General features: G+C 39.0%; 3 protein-coding genes across 3 annotated transcripts; 1 reads left to right on the forward strand and 2 right to left on the reverse strand.

The window, feature by feature from the left end:
* Positions 1 to 7,196: 7,196 nt before the first annotated feature.
* On the forward strand, positions 7,197 to 8,611 carry LOC103988954 (uncharacterized). Its single transcript, XM_009407650.3, has 2 exons — positions 7,197 to 7,744; positions 8,266 to 8,611. Exons 1-2 carry the CDS (start codon positions 7,252 to 7,254, stop codon positions 8,304 to 8,306), a joined length of 534 nt encoding a protein of 177 aa, XP_009405925.2. The 5' UTR covers positions 7,197 to 7,251; the 3' UTR covers positions 8,307 to 8,611.
* Positions 8,612 to 9,972: 1,361 nt separating this feature from the next.
* LOC135677791 (scarecrow-like protein 32) lies at positions 9,973 to 11,844 on the reverse strand. Its single transcript, XM_065190186.1, has one exon. It carries the CDS (start codon positions 11,570 to 11,572, stop codon positions 10,241 to 10,243), a length of 1,332 nt encoding a protein of 443 aa, XP_065046258.1. The 5' UTR covers positions 11,573 to 11,844; the 3' UTR covers positions 9,973 to 10,240.
* A 4,703-nt stretch (positions 11,845 to 16,547) lies between these two features.
* LOC135676766 (chitin-inducible gibberellin-responsive protein 1-like) lies at positions 16,548 to 21,684 on the reverse strand. Its single transcript, XM_065188287.1, has 2 exons — positions 21,558 to 21,684; positions 16,548 to 18,598 (listed from the first exon to the last, which is right to left on the reverse strand). Exon 2 carries the CDS (start codon positions 18,561 to 18,563, stop codon positions 16,845 to 16,847), a length of 1,719 nt encoding a protein of 572 aa, XP_065044359.1. The 5' UTR covers positions 18,564 to 18,598; positions 21,558 to 21,684; the 3' UTR covers positions 16,548 to 16,844.
* Positions 21,685 to 21,935: the final 251 nt, after the last annotated feature.

Consider the following 21,935-nt stretch of genomic DNA (forward strand, 5'->3'; position numbering starts at 1 on the left):
GCTTTTAGGAAGATTCGATCAGGAAGAACATGTGCTTCATGCATGTTTCTTCTGATGTGCTTTTTGCCCAAACTGGTGCTTGAAAGCAAGTAACACGATAAAATGCCAAAATGAGAGGAGTGATGCACTGGATGGAGTTGGCAAGATCAAGAGCATCTTTAGGCGCATGTAGCGAACATAGAGTTCAGAGATGAGAAGATACAAATCCCAGCAGGACCACTGACAGTGTTATGATTCGGGCAGTCTGTCTGTGGGCTTGGAAAGAAGATGGATGTGCTAAAAAGAAGACAAACCTGTTCTAGTTTCCATTCTCAATCTTTTTCTTTTTGTTTTTTTTTCTGATTTAAGAGAAAAAAAAATTATTGACGAAAATATACAATCATAAACAAACAAAAAAAATCTAAGTATGGAAGAAATAAATTTCTCCAAAGACAAAAAAAGTTTGCTGACCCTATCATGGTTGGCCAGCCAGCTAGTAACATGATTTCTTTCACAAAATACATATGTTATTTTACAATCATTCATGACAGATCTAACTCTTTCTCCTGTTTTTTCCTGTGAAAACAAATGAACTCGAAGGCTGAGGCATGAATTTGCTTCTTGACGGTGTTTAGCTTTTTAGGTTGTAAAGCAAAAAACAAAAAAAGAACAGAACAGATACACAGTGTTGCTTTCTTCTCGTCTTCTTCTTCCCTGTTAACGAAGGATAGTAATTTGTATTTTCCGTTTCTCCAGATTGGGTTCCACAGTGACCTGTGTCAAGGATCTGATTGCAACACAATAAACTACACAACGGACTCCGAAGCAAAGCTGACAGAGTGTGGTTAAGCAAGCAAATGTCCTTTTGCCCAACAGTGTGAAATCATAGACTTGGACTAATTTTTATAAGCCACAACAAATGTTTAGGTTAGCTTTGTGGTGCTTAATTTGGCTCTTTCAGAGTATCCACTCCAAGTTCTTGAGGTATGTATCTGGTCACATTGCTTTTACTGAAAGAAGAAGCACATGTGAGGAAGAAAGTCCATTCCATGACAGCGTATGTTCGTTCTATGGCTTGGTTCTAGCAACTGCAGCTGTTACTCGTATTATGCGTCGCTCTTTAGCCCTGTAAGTGGCTGTGAATTAAGTCTTATATCTAAATTCGATCTGAATTTTCCCCTCTTTTTTCTGGAACTCATCTAACATAGGTATACTCGCATCAATCAGCAAACAGCAGAATGAGTGTCCATGTATAATCATTTGTATTTATGTTAATTCATACGTCAGGGGTTCAAACTCAAGTTCCTCAGCCATTTGAAGAACCGTCTCATCATCATCATCATCATCATCATCATCGACATAAATGACACTAACTCAGCCAAATCTACCTTCCTGCTTTGTTACGTCTGAAGCGTAGAGGCCCCAATTCCAGCTGCACACCCAAGACCTGTGTCCTCCAACCCAAGCAATTGGCTAACCTCGGTTGTGCCTTGTCCTGTCGTTTGTAGGGTTTGTCTGATAGATAATGTTTGGTGGTGGTGCACATCGCAGTCCAGCTACCTTCCTGTGTGTTCAGTAGGATCTGTCGGACCTGGTGCTCGTTCATGGCCCCCCGAAACGCCCAAGGGTTTCACTCACCACGAAACAATGGACGCTGGTGTTTAGTATTGATGCGGGGTCGGAACGTAGATGGCCATCGACACGTCACACTTATCCAGTTTCTGGACCCGTCAATTGAAACTTAATCTCATGAGATTGGCGATGTAATACCAATGAGAGTCAACCTCATCGACACATCACACTTATCCAGTTTCTGGACCCGTCAACTGAAACTTAATCGCATGAGATTGGCGATGTAATACCAATGAGAGTCAACCTCATCGACACGTCGCACTTATCCAGTTTCTGGACCCGTCAATTGAAACTTAATCCCATGAGATTGGTGAAGTAATACCAATGAGAGAGTCAACCTCGCGAGGTTGACAACTTAGTGCTGACGAAAAAGTTGGTTCAATAAAACTGTTACCTCAATAGCCGTCGACTCGAGGGTTTGACGCGAGAGCTTATGGCTCATTAATGGTTAAATGATTGACTAACTTTGACATTTGATCGGATCCTCAGAACCACTTTACTAATATAAGTATCATAGGATTCTTATCGGGTAATGCCCCCAAATCATTATATTGAATCCCATCAACTAATACTCAAAGTTGATGATATTGTACCTCAATTGGGCAAGCCCTTTGGAAACGAGGGTTTGGGAATCCACGGAGCATTCTAAGCTCCAAGTTTTGAAAGGTCCAAGTGCAAAAATGCATATTTATAAGGGTCGAATGACCCTTGAGGACCACCATCAGACCCTTTGATTGTCCAATGGTCCATTTAGACAAACGACATGGTAGCCTGATGTTGGTCAGGAGAGATTGATCACTAAGATTGCAATCTCCTTTAATCCCAAACGATTTAGTTGGAGGCTGATGTGGAACTCTACTATTGGGCTACGTGGAATGTCAAGAATCAAATCAAGTCAGATAGGATGTCATAGCCTAAGCAGCATGCCTAAGGAAAACCGATGTAATGATGATGATGATTTGATCTGATCGATTGGAGAGTTTGCTAGCAAGTTAAAATCTAAACCAACAATTGTATTTGCCAACAAGTATCTCTCATGGACGATACAATTAAATTAGCCAAGGAACATCTCTTGACGATTACATATGATCGAATCAATCAAAAAATATCTCTTGATGTTGACATAACCATAAAAAAAAAGTCTCTTGATAATGATGTGAGCAAATCAATCAAGCATCTCTCAATAATAATATAATTGAATTAGCTAGGAAGCACCTCCTGATGATAATAAGATTGTATTAAAAAATGAGATGTCTTTTGATAATATAAACAACTTTGCCAAGGAAGAACACTTATTCAATAAAATAAGGGTAAATAAAATAAGGGAATGACGTGTAAGTGATCGCAAACACATCACACTTATTCAATCGAGATGTTAGATGAAACTCGATCCTATGAGGTTGGTGACATAAATAACAATGAGAGTGCTGACTCGGGTCCACAAGGTTAGTAATATAGCATTGATGAAGAAACTAGTTTTAAAAAGTCATTACCAACTGTATTATAAAAAAGCCTCGCATGTGCCTTTTCGCTCTTTTTTTCATTGGACACATGTTAACTTAGACATTTGACCAAATCAAATCGTTTAATCTGATGTGAGCATCAAAGAGATCTTATAGGTATAGTCTCATTAACTTTTTGATACCTTGGACTCATAAATGAACCCAACTAATGTGTTGAATAATCATAATCTTAGTTAATAAACATAAATTAAGGATACTTGAAATTGACAATATATATATATATATATATATATATATATATAGAGAGAGAGAGAGAGAGAGAGAGAGAGAGAGAGAGAGAGGAATGTTCTTAGTAACAATCAAAACAAACACACTCGATTTGGTTTGATGTAGATTAGCTGATTGATCAGGTGATCGGTGAACAGGGCGATGCCATTACTTTTTTAAGCCAATCCAGCATTGCAAAACATGCAAAGGGTCCTCATTTGCTGCCTTCCCGGAAGATAGATAGGTGCAGGATGGCTGTCTTATATGGAGCGTACAAAGCAAAGAATAGGTGCATGATGGCTTTCACACTCCAAGAACACATCGATCGAAGCTCACCCGCGAAGAGGATGAAAGAGCCCAGAATCCAGTCATCGATGCTAACGACAGTATCACGGAGGAATCATGATCCGAAGAGAAAAAGGTTTCTCCCTATTTAAACGTGGAACCTGAAAGAATCTCCTCCACTGTTGCTCGGAGCTCCAAACCAAAGCTCAAAAAATTAATTGGTTTTGCAAGTGATGATCATCTTCTAGAATCGTAATATCAGATAATTCTTTGGAGGATGTTCACATGTATTAAGATCTCACAGCTCTAAAAGAAAGCCTATGCAAATCGTTTTGCAAAAAGGACGATCGCCTTCAAATCGCCAATTGCATCTTTTCCTCGGGTAAGTACTTCTAATGTCCATGGTATCATCATATATTTAATCTTCAAAATCATGAACAAGTAATATCATAAAATTAGAAAATTCTTATAATGATAAAATAAAAAAAATACAAACAAAATAAATGACAAATGAGAATCGAAGAACATATATTTATAAGATAAAAAATATTTCTTTGGGAGATTTTTCTCAAAAAAAATTTCTCAAAAAGCGTCTTTTAGTGTTTTTTCAAATGATGTCTCTTAATTTGAATAATACCAAAAATACTCCTTACCAACTCCAATGATACTTTTTTCGTCAAACTTTTCACTAGTTTTGAATCATTACAATGTTTTTATGTGATTCATTTATAGTAATTTTTAATAGTATTTATAGTATTTTTACTGAGGTGTTGCAAACACTGTATTATGCTTTTAGATTTGTTGTTAGTTTGGTTAAAACTAAAAGTCCATTTGGGTCATTTATGATATTATCAAGTAGGTTTTATATGGTTTTTATTGCGATAACCAAAACACTATAATAAACCAATGTTTCATCCCTATTTGGGTGATGTTATTCATAAACTATTATAAATATCTATTTGAATCATATTATGATGTATCAAATAGTTTGTAGTATGTTTTGATTTCATTTGTCTCGCTTATAGTGTTTTCTAATGGCTTTATAGTGTTTTTACTATGGGCGTTGAAAATACTATAAAAACTACTGAAAAATACTATTGGTTGTTATTGCTCATACACCATTATGGTATCATATTTTAGGTTTCAAGTTTATTTGGTTGAGGTTACGTAACCATTTATATCATTATAGTATTTTTAAGTAGGTTTTATAGTGTTTTTGTTGTGATAACTTAAACACTATAATGGACGAGAAAAATACTATTGAAATTGACTAGGGGTATTTTGAACATTATACAAAATGAGATCATCATTAAAAATAAAAAAATAAAAAAAGGAGATATTTTTGGAAAAAATAAAAAATATATATATATTTTTCAAACAAATCATCCTCTTTCTTTCTCATTATCCTTCTTAGTGATAGATAATCCTAGTATAGAGTACTGAGTTTGGTCTTACAACGTTTCTATAAGAACGTCTACATCCTACTAATCACTTAATCATACAAATGCATTAACTTCCCTTTGGAAATTTTAGTAGGAACAACCTCTCATTTCATTCCAAAACATTTTTTTCCTTGATATAAAGACTTTGCGGTTCTCATTAGATTTTTTGGTTCCTTTAAATTCACGTTATTTTCAGTTAACATAAGTCCGTAAAATAATAATAATATGTTCTTTTATAATTCCAATGCTATCGATATCCCAAATCCAACCTAAACTTATCCTATAAAAAATAAATTTATTTTTGAAAACCTTATAACTATCCATCCATCTTCAAAAAACCCACCCAAAAGGGTGATTTTTCTATAGAAGATCCACGTATTTTCAAACAACATTCTCTTTTTTTATTTTTATTTTTCCAAAATAACCCTAATCAACTCTTTCTGTCAGTTTTTTTACACATTTTGAATTATTACAGTGTTTTCATTTAACATTTATAGCGTTTTTATTAAAATACTAAAAATATTATTAGTGACATTATATTATGTCCTTTTGATTGTTATTAATTGTAGACTCTTACAATTTCATACTATTTGGATGATGTTGTTCCTAAATTATTATAAATCCACATTTAAAAACTAATATGATATAATGATTTATAATGCATTTGTTTCCAACAAGGTTTTATAAATTCAATTTTGAAAACCTAGTAATCATCCATCTTCAAATAGCCTACCAAAATTGGTGATTTTTCTATAAAAGATCCTCCTATTTTCAAACAACATTCTCTTTTAGGATTTTTCCAAAATATCCCTAATCAACTCTTTCTGTCAGTTTTTTTATACATTTTGAATTATTACAGTGTTTTTATTTGACTCATTTATAGTATTTTTAATAACATTTATGGTATTTTTATTAAAATTCTAAAAATATTATAAATTATTATTAATGACATTATATTATGTCTCTTTGATTGTTATTATTTGTAGACTCTTAGAATATTTGGGTGATGCTATTCCTAAACTATTATAAATATATATATATATATATATATATATATATATATATATATATATAAGTTTAGGAATAGCATCACCCAAATATTGTAAGAGTCTACAAATAATATATATATATAAACTAATATGATATAATGGTTTATACTGTATTTTGATTCCATTTGGCTCATGTATAGTGTTTTCAAGTAGGTTTCGTAAATTCAGTTTTGGAAACCTAGTAATCATCCATCTTCAAATAGCCCACCAAAAAGGGTTATTTTTCTATATAAAAGATCCTCAGTTAGGTTTTTTTTTCAAATAACGTTCCCTTTTGGTTTTTTTTTTTAAATACTCATCACCAACTTTTTTTTGTCAGTTTTTTTTTTTCACCCATTTTGAATTATTACAATGTTTTCATTTGACTCATTTGCAGTCTTTTTTTATAATATTTATAATATTTTTTTATTAAAATATAAAACTATTATAAAACTATTTAAAAAATACTATAAGTAATATCATATTATGCCCCTTTGATTGTTATTATTCGTAAACTATTACAATATCATATTTTTAGACATATAGTTAGTTAGATTGATGTTAGGAGTCCATTTAGATTATTTAAATTGTCTCAAAATAGATTTTGTGATATTTTTATTATGGTGGCCAAAACACTATAGCAAGCTAATTTTTTATACCTATTTGGGTTATGTTGTTCTTATACTATTATAAATGCATATTTGAAAACTAATATAATATAAAAATGATTTTTAATGTGTTTTTTTATTTCATTTGGCTCATATATAATGTTTTCAAATAAGTCTTATAATGTTTTTATTATAGCAATCAAAATAATATAATAAATTTAAAAAAAGTGTAATCGCCCAAAATATTATAACTGATAGAAAAGTTATAATTAATTTTTTAAAGAGATAATTTAAGTATTTTTTTGAATTATGGATACTGTTTGGAAAAAAAATTAAAAGGGGAGTTTGGGAAAACAAAAAATCTTTTGCAAGAAATCGCCCCACCCAAAATTCAAATATAATTTTCTTGAAATTTCCTTTTGTGGGCCCACTACAATCCGCGTATATAAGCAATGTCAATCTCTCCCTCTCTCTCTCTCTCTCTCGCTCGCTCTCGTTAGAAACTAAACCCCTTGTTGAAACACTTTCTCCGTTTTCTCTCTCTTCAATGGCAAAGCTCTCACCTTTCCCTGCCTTTATATCACGTAGAGAACTCTTTGTTGTTCTCCCATGCTTCTTTTTCTTTCTGTCCTCCTCGTTGGCAGCCTCTGGTGGCGGCTCCATCCGGGACCTTCTTCGGAACTACGGCCTCCCGGGCGGGCTCCTTCCCAACTCTGTAGAGTCCTTCGCCCACGACCCTTCCTCCGGCCTCCTTGAGGTCCGCCTCGATTACCCCTGTTACGCCCGGTACGGCGATGGACTCGCTTACTTCGAGAGCGAGGTGCGGGGCAACCTCAGCTACGGCGCTCTCTCCGGGGTGGTCGGATGGTCGGAGGAGGAGCTCTTCCTATGGCTGCCCGTCAAGGGGATCGTCGTCACCGACCCGACCTCGGGCGTCATCCTCGTCGACATCGGCGTCGCCCACAAGCGGCTCCCTGTCTCGGTCTTCGAGGAGCCGCCGGAGTGCCGGCCCCCAGGGGAAGAAGTGGCGGCCAGAATCGGTTAGTTATGTAACTTAAAAGAAAAGAACGATCTTTGCGGGCGTTTCACATCTTTATGGCGTTATATGGAAGCTTCAAATTCTGTTTCCGTTTCGAAAACGAATGATTGGTCATTTGCAGAGGCACATTTATTTTCGCAGGCTGAAAGTTGAGATTCTTGAGCTTCTTTAATTTTATCTCAATTCTTATTCTTTTTTCCTTCTGCAATTGTCCTTTTCTTATTCTATTTGCACGTTTTCTTTCCTTCAATTCTAAAATGACAATGATTTCTTTGTTGTTTTTTTTTTCTCTTTACTTTCTTCTGCTCACAATATCTGCTAATAATTTTGGTGCCGCCCGTCTCGCGTTTCACGTTGGTCCTGCTTTGCGTTTATTGCGCGCCAACCCCCCCCCCCCCCGTGCTTGCGTTGGTTGTGCAGTCCTTTTCTGGAGTTTTGTTCCTTTCCTGCGCTTGTGGTTTCGGTGAATGATCTTTCGGCACTCGCTTAGCTAATGGAGTAAGTTTTCTGGCTTGGTTGCAGGGCTGTTTGGCAGAAGAAAATGGTTTCCGCAACCGAGATAATATTTACGACTGGACAAAAAGACACACTTCCCTGTATTCGATAGTCATCCCTCCCTCTCTCTCTTCTTAACCTCGATGAACCCTAAAATATTTGTGCTTGAAATGGAGTGTGGTCACTGTTCTCGAAACCACCACCTAATCGTCTCTTCATCTCTGTAACCCATCCATCGAAGGCTTGATAACAACGGTGAGCAGTGCCAGCTTGGCAACCTTGGTAGCTGATGACAACGTATCGGCTGTCATTCTTCTTTGTCATGTTGCATGTTATCTGTGCTGCTTCGCTCCAACTCGTGTGATGTGACGTAAACATTGGATCTACGAAATACTAAACTTATAGCGACTTTTATTTTGCGGTCGTTGAACCAAAAATTTTGTACATCTCTGTGAAGAACCATATTTGGCGTCATAAAAGCCGTTTCAACATATATCTAATCATATTCAAACTCAATTCAAACCTATAATTCTCGTCGCTATATCAGACTGTCAATTTTTGAGTCGAAATATGACATTTTCTTTTTTAACTGTGAAAATGATTTTTTACAGTTCATTTTCATTGTTTTGATATGTTAATAAAAAAGACGGTTTGAGTAATAATTACAAGCGTAGATTCTAAATCTGAGAAGAGTAGAGGTGGAGTAGCCAATTGGTGACTGGGTAGTGGGAAAGGAAGATGGGATGGGATGATCTCCCCCACGATGTACAGTACCGGTGCACATCGCGCAGGCAGACCTGCGTCGGCTGATATCAGACTTCTACATACGGACCCCCGCCGCCAGATGGTGGAGGCGCCTGGATTATTTCAGCGGCTACGTTCCAGAAGGGGACCGGGCCCCACCCGCCCACCATCGTGTGCTCGAGTTCGCCGTGCGGCGTCGCGCTAAGGAGCCGTGGCCGCCATCCGCTTCCCCTACTCCATGTACCGAATCGTGGAAGACCCGAGTGTACGTAGCATCCCGGTAAAAGTCGCAACAGCCAGCTGAAGGCTTTTCTAGCTTCCTCGCCAGTGTTTACCACCATCTCTAGATCTTAGATGTGTTGTCGGTGCTCTTTGTCGAATGCCATCCCAGCATGTTCAATTGATCACGATCAGTTTTCAACCACATCTTGAAAGAAGCGTCCTGATTGGAGGATTTCCAAATTACCAGTGGCGGCCACAATAACACGCGCTGGAACCATTATGCATGGATTCTCTTCCTGGAGATTATAATAGATGGGCTGAAGGTCTCTCGTAAGATTAGTCTTTGTTAATTATGGATTCCCTTTTCAATTAAAGGCTTTAAAAATATTCTTTGTTCTGTCTCCCTTAAAAGTTTTCTTTCCTAACCATTCGTGATTAGCTTGAAGATGTGCGCACTTGCATTTGTTTGCCTTTCTGTAGTCAATTTTGATGGAGTTTTTTACCCGTAAAAGGAAAAACAAATTAATTGGCGTTCGCACCTATCAAAAATAGTTTCTGTTCTTTGAGAGATACGTCTTTGGAATTCAGATCAGTGGTATATCGTAGTTGTTTCGCATTGCCCTCAAGTAAATCTCCGGAAGCACTCACTCACCAGAGATTTTGGTGGACGAGTGCATTCTAAAAGATGTGTGAGACTCCATGTCACAAGAAGGGGATCCATTATGCTCCAGGCATGGAAAAATAAAATACCAAGAAATTTAATGGGGAGACCAGAATTAATCTGCGGCGGCTCGTAAGCAGAGGATGAATGGAACGCTCATACAAGTAAGGAAGATAAACCATTCTCCCTGCCACATGAAATGGTAGATAGACAGCATCATTGGCGGCCCTGCATGGCTTGCTCCCGGATGGACGCCAGTATGGAGTTGCGGAAGGCTCAGAAAAGCTGTGCATCTGTCGGCAACACGTTTTTGTCATCTTTCTTGCTCAGGACCACCGAGGAGCTGGTGCTACTCCCACCATAAGACGAGCGATTTCATCCATCATATCCGCTTGGGACCCAAGCTGTTGTGAAGACTGAATTGTGGCCCTTCCATGTGAGCACCAACGTGTCCTCCTCCCTCTTCAGCCCCCATGCACTCGCATGTTCATCGACAAGAAGCTTCACCTCGCTCACTGTCTCCTCGTCGAAGGGATAGCTTTCGAACCCCGCCCTTGTCATCCGTTGACTAAACCTGGCACCCGATTCCAACCTCTCCATCCGTTCCTCCCCCTCGAACCCGATGATGTTCTCGATCTTCTGCCCGATGTCCGCCTCGTACGCCAACCTCTGAGGGCTGTCCTTGGGCAAGAAAGTCTCCAGCGCATCAAATGGTATCCATAGGTAGTTGAAGCATGACATGATCCTGGAGGTCAGCCTTGCGGAATCCAAGTCTGCGTCCTCGTCGGTCACAGTAACAAGGCAAGGGTTAAGCCTATGAATTAATTCCATGAATGCATCCCTCGAGGATAGGTCGTCAGTAGCTCTCCCTGACCCCTCCGGCAGATACCGTAACCAGCTCTGGCAGTTGACGACGAGGGCCTCTCCCTCCCTTAAGCCTAGCGAGGAAGGATCCAACAGACATGACGCGAACTCTTGGAGGAAGTTTGAGTGTCCGTTGAGAGCATCACTGGAGCAGCTCCAAGTGGCCTTGACGACATGGAACTCGAGTGGCACATCCCTAGACTTGGCAAAGTTTGCCAACTTCAGCCCGATCTCCTCCGTGGAAACATTCAGATGAGGTGGAACCGGCGGCCGAGCGGAGGGCATGGTGATTCGGAGCAATGGTGGCCCTTCGGGCCTTCCAGAAAGCGCGTCGATGAGGGTAGGCCATTGCATGCAGTAGTATATGCTGAAGTCGAGCACATGGACCTTCCGCCTCCCCTGCACCATCTTGAGGATGGCGCCATTAGCTGCCGTGAATCCGAAGCGGTGCCATGGAGTGAGGTCAACGTAGCCAACGAGCTCGGTTGCGGTCATCGGCCGGGCCCTGGTGAGCCCGGTCGTGGCGGAAGGGATGGCGGTTGGGCAGAATTGGGAGGCGCGGGTGACGAGCGCCCTAAGGAACCAGGAGGTGAGCCTCTGGTTGGGGTCGCCATGCGAGGAGGCGATGTTGTTCAGAACCCACATGACCTGCTGAACCAGGGTGGCGTCGTTGGCCTCGACAGCGGTGGCGCAGTGGAGGAGGAGCTTCTCGATGCCTGCACCATCCAGGCTTCCGAGGCACCCCTTGAGAGCGCCGGAGAGTGACCCATGGTGGGTGTCAAAGGGGTTAGGATCAGGCACGGAGACATGGCCCGGAGTGCTGCCCCTGAGCTCAGCCCTCATGTCTCTGTGGCGAAGGGCGAGAACATGGAAGCTGGGGTATGCTAGCTAGGGTTTCCCCATTTCACTCACGTGCATGGAAGTGGTTTCTGTGGTGATGAGCAGGCCACATGGCGGATGGTAATAGGGTGGGTGACGATTATAGAGGGTAGGGTTGTATCCTCGAGGGGCTTATGGGAGGGAGGCTCAGAGGGGATGATGTGTGTTGCAATTCTCAAGGAGATATGGATTGTAATCGATTCCGGAAAGGTTGCTGAGAGTGAGATGAGGAGGGGTTGGGGATGGGTCGTGTTTGGTGTCTTCCATAGCTTTAGGACTATATATATGAATATATAATAGAACGGATTGGAAGTGTTCGTGGACAGGACAATGGAATAAGATTTAATGAGATCGAGATGGGGATAAGGCCTATTATCAATTTTATATATCTATAGGAATCCAATGGTTTGGCTGAACCGAGAAAGAATACCAATCGTCTTACTTATCGACAACTCAGACGTAGATACCTTCTAACATATAAACATATTTACCACAAAGAGTGCTTTCAAGAGAAGTAGTATCTTTACCTGTAAAAATTGATATTGATCAATACGGTAGAATTTTATTTATTTATTTTTATAAATTATTTTATATTTATTTATATAGTTATACTTTTTATATATTTAAATATTTTATAAAATTATATTTATTTAAATAAAAAATATATTTATTAAAAATGTTAAAAATAATAAATTTATCAAATAATATTCAACAAATATTTAAAATATAATTTTACCAAATAACACATGCTTCGATGCACATTCAAAATAGTTTATCAAATTTTTACTCAAATTAAAGCATCCACAATTATATTCACTTCAATTTTTTCTTCAATTATATATCAAAATATAAATATAGTTTTTATTCATTCAAACACAGTTTTAATCTTACACTCACGCATCACTTGCACACAATGCAGTAATTCTGATACATTCCTGAAGCCTCCAAAGCACTACTGATGCTGAGTAAAAAATTGCCACAGAAACAACCTTATAGCCGGCCACAATTTTGTCCGGTGCTACATCAAGACAAAGACAGCATTTAGATTGCTGATTTGTTACATCAGCTCCTTTGGGCATTCAAATTGAAATATCATATCCCCTTTCCCCTTCTAATAAACTTCATGACAACAACATAAAATAGATCTCTAGTCATGTTAGTCCACTGCAAAGGACAACTCAACTCCAAAGGACAAATCAGCTCCTTTGCGTTAAAGCTAAAATATATAGAGAGGACAAATATACTCCTTTGTTTTAAAGCTAAATTATATAGATGGTAAATAAATAAGTAATTTGATTTTCATTGGCGGGTTAGGAATATTTTTAGTTTTAACAATCCAGATACTTCAAAATTATTATTTTAAATACATCTCTTTAGTCTCATGTTCACGTTTGTTTGTTGAAAAATCATTTAATATATAATTCGTAAAAGAATTATATGATTCTATCTAATTAAGTAAAATATTATGAATATGATTAAATTTTAATTATGGTTATCGGTAAATAAAAATAAAATCTAATTATGATAAGATTCCTTAGAAGATGATTTTGATACGAGAGACTCTCATAATTACTTTTCTTAAATCTTCTGCTCTCGTCTATAAATAAATATGATCTTCTAGAGTCTACAACATAATGTGTATACGAATATGCGAGTATACAGATATAAGAGATTATAGATCTTCTTTTATTTTTCTTTAGTCACGTAAACTAATCAATAAGAGATTATAGATCTTCTCTTAATTTTTTTTCTCCCTAAATTCATCACTTATAATAATCCTACAAAAGATAGAAAGAGAAGAAAAATACGAGCTTAATTCTTTTTGTAGATCGGTGTTACTAAAACTTTCGGATCTGACGATAATATGTTTACATATCAATTAAAGGTTTTCTAAATAGTATTTAAAATGTATGAATCATAATATTTAGGTCTATTATTATTTAGTTTTAGATTTTTGATTAAAAAAAAGTCTTGTATCGTATAAAAATAATGATTTTTATACTCACATAAATATATGATGAACTAGTTAGAATGGAAGGTGAAGTTAGGTTTGGATGGAAAGAAAAGTGATGTCAACCATGAAAGATAATTGAGAAAAGGGAAGTTTAAATAGATTTTATAGACAAATCAGTAGCTATCCTTAATAAATATAAGCATGCCGTTTGCATGCTACCATCTGGCGATTTTAATGTATCGCGAGAAGCATATGTAAAAATACTCAATGGGCAATCAGGCCTTGTGAATATCAATACTCAACGTACTACCAAACATGAGCGAGTCATATACTTTGAATGCCTTAGTTAACTCTGTCGATAAATTTTTTTAACAATATATTTATAAATCATATAAAAAAATCATGCTTATAAAGATTTTTAACAATATATTTATGTTTATAATAACAAGCATGCCATTTGCATGCTACCTTTTACATTAAAGAGAGAGAGAGAGAGAGAGAGAGAGAGAGAGAGAGAGAGAGAGGAGACGAGTTTTAAACAGCTCGGGTGCAGTATAGAGAATACATTAAATCATAAAGCATTACAGTCGGAATCGCCTTTGTGACCTTAACTCATTATCTCACTCCACCAAAAGTTTGGTGGAGTAGTGAGTCAGCAACTACTGTTGTTTCCCATAAATGTGTTCCTTCGTGGACGGCCACTGCGTGTGTTTTTTAAGGGGAAAACACCTGTGGGATTAGGATAAGATAGCTGATGATGATGATCCGGTTTGACTTCGAGATCAAATACTTGCAACACATTTATTGGAAGATACCAGCTGTGAGAGGACTTGAGAACAAATACTTCCTCTTCCCGAAACACCAATGGACTTGAATCTTCTACTGGGAATATTAATTCTAGGTACTGCATCATGCAAGATATTTTTATCTTTTTGATTTTACTTCTTTAATAATATCATCATTAGTTTATTAATTAAGTGATTGTTAATGATGTACAGATAGAAAACCTACCAACGATTATATTAGCCTTAAAACAAGGAAAACGTAATAACAGATGATTTGGGGATTAGCTGGCGTGCTTGGAAAAGTCAAAAGGGTGTAACTATACGTTCCCCATTAAAATGATTTTATTTGCTGATTAGCAAATAATTATTGGATTTAATTTGTTGAGATAATTAATCTATTAATTTTAATTCTAACCCATTTTTTATATGGGGCTTATCAAAATATTACACCCTTCCTACCTACTAAATGGTTGCCAAAGAGTAATAACATATTTATTTAATTATCATACCAATAAAACTATATATATATATATATATATATAATATTATTCCGCCAGCTAAACTGTATCCGCTCCCAGCTGTCCTTTTTATTATTAGTATTATTATTATTATTTTTAATTGCGCAAAACGTCACTGAGGACCACTTCGTTATATCCATGGAGTAGTCAGTCAGAAGCAATGACTACTTTATCGAAGACTTTCAGGTCAACCGACGAGGAAATGGTTATATAGACAGACCAAATCGCCGGGAGTGGTGAGGTACCAAGTCGTCTTCTCACGACTGGCCGATGCCTGCGATGGCAGCCTTGTAATCCAAATTATTCTGCGTTGGGAGGGGCTGAGGGATCGATGAGGCTACTGGAATTCCCTTGCGGCCGTCGAGCCTCCCTGCCGGAGGAGACGACGCCAACGCCGACGGCGGAAGCTGGGGACACGCAGCCAGCGGCGGAGACTGCGCCGCCGGAGAAGCTTCTTTGAAGGGCGACGCGCGGGTGGGTGCCGCCGTGGCGGCCGTCTCTGCTGTCGATCTCGGAGGACGGTGCCTCTGTGGGGACTCCGAGGCAGCCGGCGACGGTGGCGAAGAGCGGAGGATCGGTGAAGGCGAAGGCGAAGGCGAAACCGGCTGTTAGAGCAGTGCCTCGTGCTACCAAATACGACTACCAGTACGTAAATGTGTGTTTTATCTACTGCTGCTGTTTCCTTGTGCTACTTTTTCGCTCTAGTATATATGAAGGTTCATGGAAGACAGTTGAGACTGTGTGTACGTGTCAGTCTGGATTCGAGTTAGAGACGCAACTTAGGTACTTGGAGATGCCAAGGAACATGAAATAAAAGCTTTTAGCTAACTTTTTTGGATGAAATAAAAGCAGAGAAGTTGAGAGTAAAAAGATGTAGGCATCATTGATACTTTATTGGAGCAAAGGTGGTCGATGAAGTGATTGGCATGCTGCTTAGGAATAGTCTAATTAAGAAAAAAACTATATTTTCGAATAAGCAAGTTTAATAAGGTCTCTATTCATTTGCTTCTGTCAGGCACTACGCCGTCGTGCCCGCATTTGCTCCGATGGTCTTCCTATTCTAAGCATCATGGCAGTGAGTGAGTATGAAGAAATGTTTCGGAAGCAAAACCGAATGCATGCCTGTAATTTCATGTTGGTGCTGTTGATGATGATAGATGTTGGTGACTCTATATTTTTCTTGTCCTTTCTTTTGTCATTTTGATTAAGTTTGGAAATATATGTACATACTTGATTGATTAAAATTGAAGGTGGTTCATTTCACCATGTGATTTGATGGATTACTCTTTTATCTTGAGTATTCGTAAAGAGGAAGAAGGGAATTAAAAGCTTTCACACAAAATGATGGCATTACCACCATCGGTTGCGGTACGCTTCAACATCGATCCTATACTCGATAGTTGCACCCTCTTCGTGAAGACGACGTATATAAGATCCCAACAGGGTCATTTGCATGCATGTGAACAGGAGCTGCATAGAGAGAGAGATCCGAGTCGCTTACTGTCTTCTAGCTTGGAAAGTGAACATGATGGACACGTCCTCTGCTCATCTCGCAAATCATAGGTTGACCCAGCAAGCAACGCAAAGATAGAAGTCAACTGCTGCATACGAGAACTGACAAGACGTCAACGAGCCGTGGTACGTGTTATTGATCGCAACAAATTATAATTCCAATGAGTAGATGATACCGCAACCCTCCTTTCAAACAATATTCTCACATCGATAGCCCGATCAGACCCGACCCATTTGATTTCGGGCCCAAAAAATTGATTAGAAGAAAACAGAATCGAATACATACGATTCTCAAGCTCCCAAGTAGTTTGGTGTCACAGAAGACTCTGATTACAACAACAGACGCAGCACTCGGGTAGCGGGCAACAAAACAACGAGATACATCACAAGATTCGTACGTGGATGTTCTGCATTCAGCGATCTGACCTTTATTCCTTGGAGGCTTCTCTCTAATGGGCAATTACTGATCAGTGCCAAGCAGAAGCCGAGACGAGGTTCCTATTCTTCCAACCCAGCAGCAACGCACCATCTTTCTCCATCAACGTATATTTATCTGAGTAATAACCCAACAGAGTCTTTATCACTGAGTTCACATACGGGCTAAGCGGGTAAGGTCTAAAACCTGCCATGCTGAGCCTGGATCTCCACTTGCTCAGCAGCTCGTGCCTCTCGATCCTATCCTTCCCTTCGCAGGCAATGATGTTAACCATGTCCTTTGCCAGACAATGCTGCTCGACGTTTATCCTATCCTTGCTCTCCTTGGGCAGCATCACATCAACCGATTCAAACACGGCAGAGTAGTAATCTAGTGTCTCGACAAATCTCGACGAGAATGGTGTCGTGTTGGTGTTGGACTCCTGCTCCACCAAAGTCATCACTTTCGGGGACAAACTCTTCACCAACCTTAGCAATCCATCACCAGGGTTGTTTACGTCGTCACTCTCATCGGGCGTGTGGTGGAGCTGGAGAGTGAAGTTGACGGCAAGGGCTTCCCCAAGCCTAACATCCAACATTTCTTTTGTAACCTCAGGCTCACATACAGGGAGGCCTTTAAACTCAAGCGGAATATTGAATTTCTTGGACATGTCCAGCAACATCTTCCCGACTACATGCAACCCATCTCCTCGAGTATACTCTGCCACTGGATCATCAATCCCTGTTATTCGCACATGTGGTGGACCCCCAGGTCTTGCAGCTAATGCTTGAATAAGAGTGACCCATCGGGTCCCTTGAGCAATCTGGAAGTCTATAATGTGGATCCTGTCCTCCTTCTTTAGCGCATCAGCTATTGCTCCATTCGCTGCCATATACCCAAACTTGAAGTAGGGGCATATGTCATACAAAATCCTCATGTAGGAAAGAAGCTCCTTACTTTCTGGCTCACGGCACCTCAAGGCACGATGGATGTTGGTGCCAGAAGACTTGTGCCTTGCCACCAGCCCTTCCAGCATATAAGCACCAAGTCGCTGGATAGGTACTCCAGTAATAGAAACAACACTTCGGGCTTTTTCAACTAATAATTCAAATTCCTTTATCTTGTTCTTGGATAGAGTTTCAGCACACTTGATTAGAAGCTGTTTCACATCATTACCTGATGGTTTCCTCATTTCTCTGAGACGTTTCTCTGGACGCACTTCATGACTTGGATTCAAATTTCTACCGGAGAGGTAACAAGGATGGACTAGAGAAGGAGATTCTAACTGGATTTCATGGGTCCATGTTCTTGACCGCTGCTTTGGCAGCTGAGTTTGCTTGTTCTCCTTCAACTCAGGATCAGTGCTGGTTGTTGGTTCATCTGTATCCGGTGCCATGAGAGCAGTTTCAATCTCCTGTAACGCGTGCTTCATGCTCTGACTGGAAGCTACAGAAAGTGAATTGGATTGTATCTGGATACCCTCTGGAAGTTGAACTTGCGACCGTTTGAATCTGCTGTCGGTGTCCAACGGAGAGTACCCAGAGAGGCTAACCCCTGGGATGGTATCTGTGGAGCTGTGCTGATCCTGAATATTGCTTGGCACAGACAAATTGTCACACTCAAACTGGCTAGAAAGAGGGGAGCTGGGTGAGTTGCCAAGAGCTGATTTTGTGGAATCAAGTGTCCATTCAATAAGCACTAGATTTCTTGGAGAAGGGTATTCGCACGATAAGTTTGCACCAGTCAATCCACATAACTGATGAGAGTCCATGCTAGAAGGATGAGAATCAACTATGCATGAGATATCTGTGCATGAAAGAGGAAAGGAACACAGCCTCAATCAAATATCACATAAAAGCATGCTTGTCAATGAAAACCAAATGAGGCTACAGCTGACTTAAAAGGAGATCGTTACTGCAAGATGCATATAATTACTGGAAAAAGAAAGGAGGAAGAGAATGAAGGCAATAACATCTCAGTCAATTTAAAACCAATGAATCACATAGCTACCCAAGTCTTGAAAGAGACTATTGTCTATGCAGTTTAGGGAGCCAGATTATTTATATACTTATCTTTTAAGCTAGTGGCCAAAGGCACTGAGAAAATTTTAGGGTCTCAAAGGTGGATCAGGCAAAACTCCTGGGTCCTACAGTATCTCTCATTCATTCTTAAGCAGTTCTGTAATTGTAGAGGATAGCAGTAGTGCAGACAGCAACTTAATTTGAAATTGTTCTCACACATAGCATATGTACATACTCTATGTTCATAATTCTTACATAAAACATTAGTGCAGAAACTGAAGAGCTTGAGGCAAACATTACATTCTTCTAAATGGCACTTACCAAAGCCTAACAACCACATCGATGATACTTTAATGATCAAAAGCAGTAGAAAGAAAAGATTCATTGGCACAATTGACCAGATTCTCTCATAACATAACCGACAAGTTTACATATATATGGCAATATGTTGCCTAGTCACCGACTGGCATTGGGCTTTCACAATTCCTTAGTAATTTATGGATGGTAGTTCTAATCCAATATTCTAGGTTTTACAGAATGAATTATGCTGAGGATTTCCTCTTTCATTGCACAGATGATGAGCCCTCGTACTAGCAAAACCTTCTTTGTTCATTGGATGTCTTAATGCAGAAATTAAGAGCTTCACATGTGGTAATGAAGAATTTTAACAGCTTCTGAGGTGACAAAAATAACATTGCCTAGGAGAGTACAAGCACATGGCTTTTTAATTTTTTATAACAGTGAAACTACAGTGATATGCCCATCGAGAATATACCAGTTCGGGGGCTAATTTAATTTTCACACTGGTTAAAAGTATTGCATGAACATAAAAAAGACAGCATAAACTCTGGGAGGGAGGGAGATCAAAACAATCAAGCGTATCACGACAAGATCATACAACCACCAATAATGACCATGATTCATTGACAGAAATAATGGACATGATTTTTCAGAGTGTAACTATTCTTGCCATTTCTTCCTTTGAGATTCATTGAATAACTTATTTTTAATATGAGCTCAAGTAGACTGTAAGTAGTATGACATAATTTTAGGATAAAGCATCCCGCCTATACCCCTCTGAGAATTCTAATCAGTCTCCCATCCCAGAACTTCATGCATCCTGCCTCTGTCACCTTACCAAGTATCCATCCTAGAAGAACAAAAACAGATAACTATGATAGGTCTTATTGAAAAATAACCAACATTTATTGCCAGATTGTATCAAGTGCACCAACAATGATCCATCATCCTGAACAATTGATATCAAACTCCAACTCTAGCATTGTTAGGTGTAAGCCTTTTATATATAGCAAATTGAAGATTTCCTTCCTGGTGTTGTTTTCGAGCATCCCAGTATTATTAATTGTCTCTGTAATTAGAATATCTTCATCTCTAGACTAATCACCATAAAATTCTGTGTTACTTATTTTGTTTTGTTCCAAAATTGATTTATGCAAGACATGAACTAAAATACAATGTCTCATTTAAAAAAGCAAAACTTGATAAGGTCCTAATGTGGTATGCTGCCGAGAAATATGGTAGAAAACTGTATGTTACTGGAAACTTGAGACCAACCGTAGCTAGTCAAGCCTCCACTTTTTTTAACCATATGAATAACTTTTTGACAAAATCCTTTTCTACACAAAATATTTTCCAGATCCTTGAAGTAGGCCAAAATCTTTGGATCATCCAAGAGTGGTTTTCCAAAGATTCCCGACTTATGAAATATTTTGTAGGTTAGTCCTCACTTGCAAATCCTGAAATTACTACGATGGATGTCATTTAACTTCACATTAGATAACTGTAATTACACTGATAAATAATAAATATTGCTAAAATGACAAGATTATATCAAATAAGAAACCAATGTAGTTCCATACAGGAAGAATTAATCAGTGCACAAATGTAACATATGTGAAAAACCCAATTCATTTCCACTGATATTTCTTGGTTGTGCATTGAACATGTGGATTAGGCTATATGCATAGAAGATGGTGAAGAGCAGTGAAGGCTGATAAAGAGAATCATCCTAGTGACAAGTTTTTCTTTTCTTTTATATAGAGGTAAGCAATGCAGAATATTGATGATATTGGAAGAAAGCATCAGGGGAACACTGAGCATAAGTGATTTGCATCAAAGGTTTGCAAAAAACTTTATGCGTCACTGCAGAACTTAATGGGAGGGTAGTCATTTCCCTCTTCATCTTTTCATGTAAGATTGTTAATTTCTATTCACAAACAATGAACAGATAATCAATATCTCTCAGAAAGAACACGATTTAAGGAAACATCAAAAAAATCAAACGGAAAAAGGGAAAGAAGCAAGTGTCAGAATATAAGTCATAAAATCCTATTTTTTACGTCATATTAACCTTAAACACCAAACCCACTCAAGCCTAACAACGGATAACATACACCCATCCAACTCCAAAAGGTAAAAGCAAAGACAAAGCGAAGACTTTTTTGCTTTTTATCAACAATCAAAGTTTGCAACTTGTTTCCCTAACGAATCATAGCTTGTAAGAAGAAACGCCTGATCAACCTCGCATACGAGCCTCAATCACCAATCACCATAAAATACAGAAAGATTAATCAAAACCAGCAGAATTCAACAGATTTCGCGAAAATCTTTGGGAACCCCCGCACGAATCAACGGAACAAAAATTAGACCTCAAGTGTAAAAATTTGCCATGCAAACCAACTAGAGACACGTATAAAAATAAACCTTGAGGTCACCGATCCTACCTTCTTAAAGAATCTCTTCGCCTCGCTCGTCTTCCCCTCTCCTCTCTAGTGGAAAAAGTTGCTGCTCTGCTCACGGCGTCCCATTAGCTGCGCCTTTATAGGGGACACCGAGAAAGCGAGATTTAACCGTACCATTTGACAGCGTTTCCGACTGGGCGACCCTCAGATCAATCTGACCGCGAACTCGACGGACCTGACGGCGTTAACCCTGCCGACCTGAGATTCCAACCAGCACTAGCCGTTCGATTGAGATCTCGCGGTGCTCAGGCTCCTAACATCAACGTGCGCAGCCACTGTCGACAGTTCCGCCCCCGTGGCCCACCGCGTCTCGTCACGTGACCCTCGGGTTCCTACCGCGTGACACGCCTGCGGCGTGGA

The sequence above is a fragment of the Musa acuminata genome, chromosome BXJ1-6 (assembly GCF_036884655.1).
Source record: "Musa acuminata AAA Group cultivar baxijiao chromosome BXJ1-6, Cavendish_Baxijiao_AAA, whole genome shotgun sequence".
In the NCBI taxonomy this organism is placed as follows: domain Eukaryota; kingdom Viridiplantae; phylum Streptophyta; class Magnoliopsida; order Zingiberales; family Musaceae; genus Musa; species Musa acuminata.

What these genes read in the sequence shown, in the direction of transcription:
- LOC135677791 (XM_065190186.1), bottom strand. Translation starts at nt 11,572, where the DNA reads ATGAGGGCTGAGCTCAGGGGCAGCACTCCGGGCCATGTCTCCGTGCCT.
- LOC135676766 (XM_065188287.1), bottom strand. Translation starts at nt 18,563, where the DNA reads ATGGACTCTCATCAGTTATGTGGATTGACTGGTGCAAACTTATCGTGC.
- LOC103988954 (XM_009407650.3), top strand. Translation starts at nt 7,252, where the DNA reads ATGGCAAAGCTCTCACCTTTCCCTGCCTTTATATCACGTAGAGAACTC. An exon ending in AGAAGTGGCGGCCAGAATCG is followed by an intron (nt 7,745 to 8,265) that starts GTTAGTTATGTA and finishes GCTTGGTTGCAG; the next exon opens with GGCTGTTTGGCAGAAGAAAA.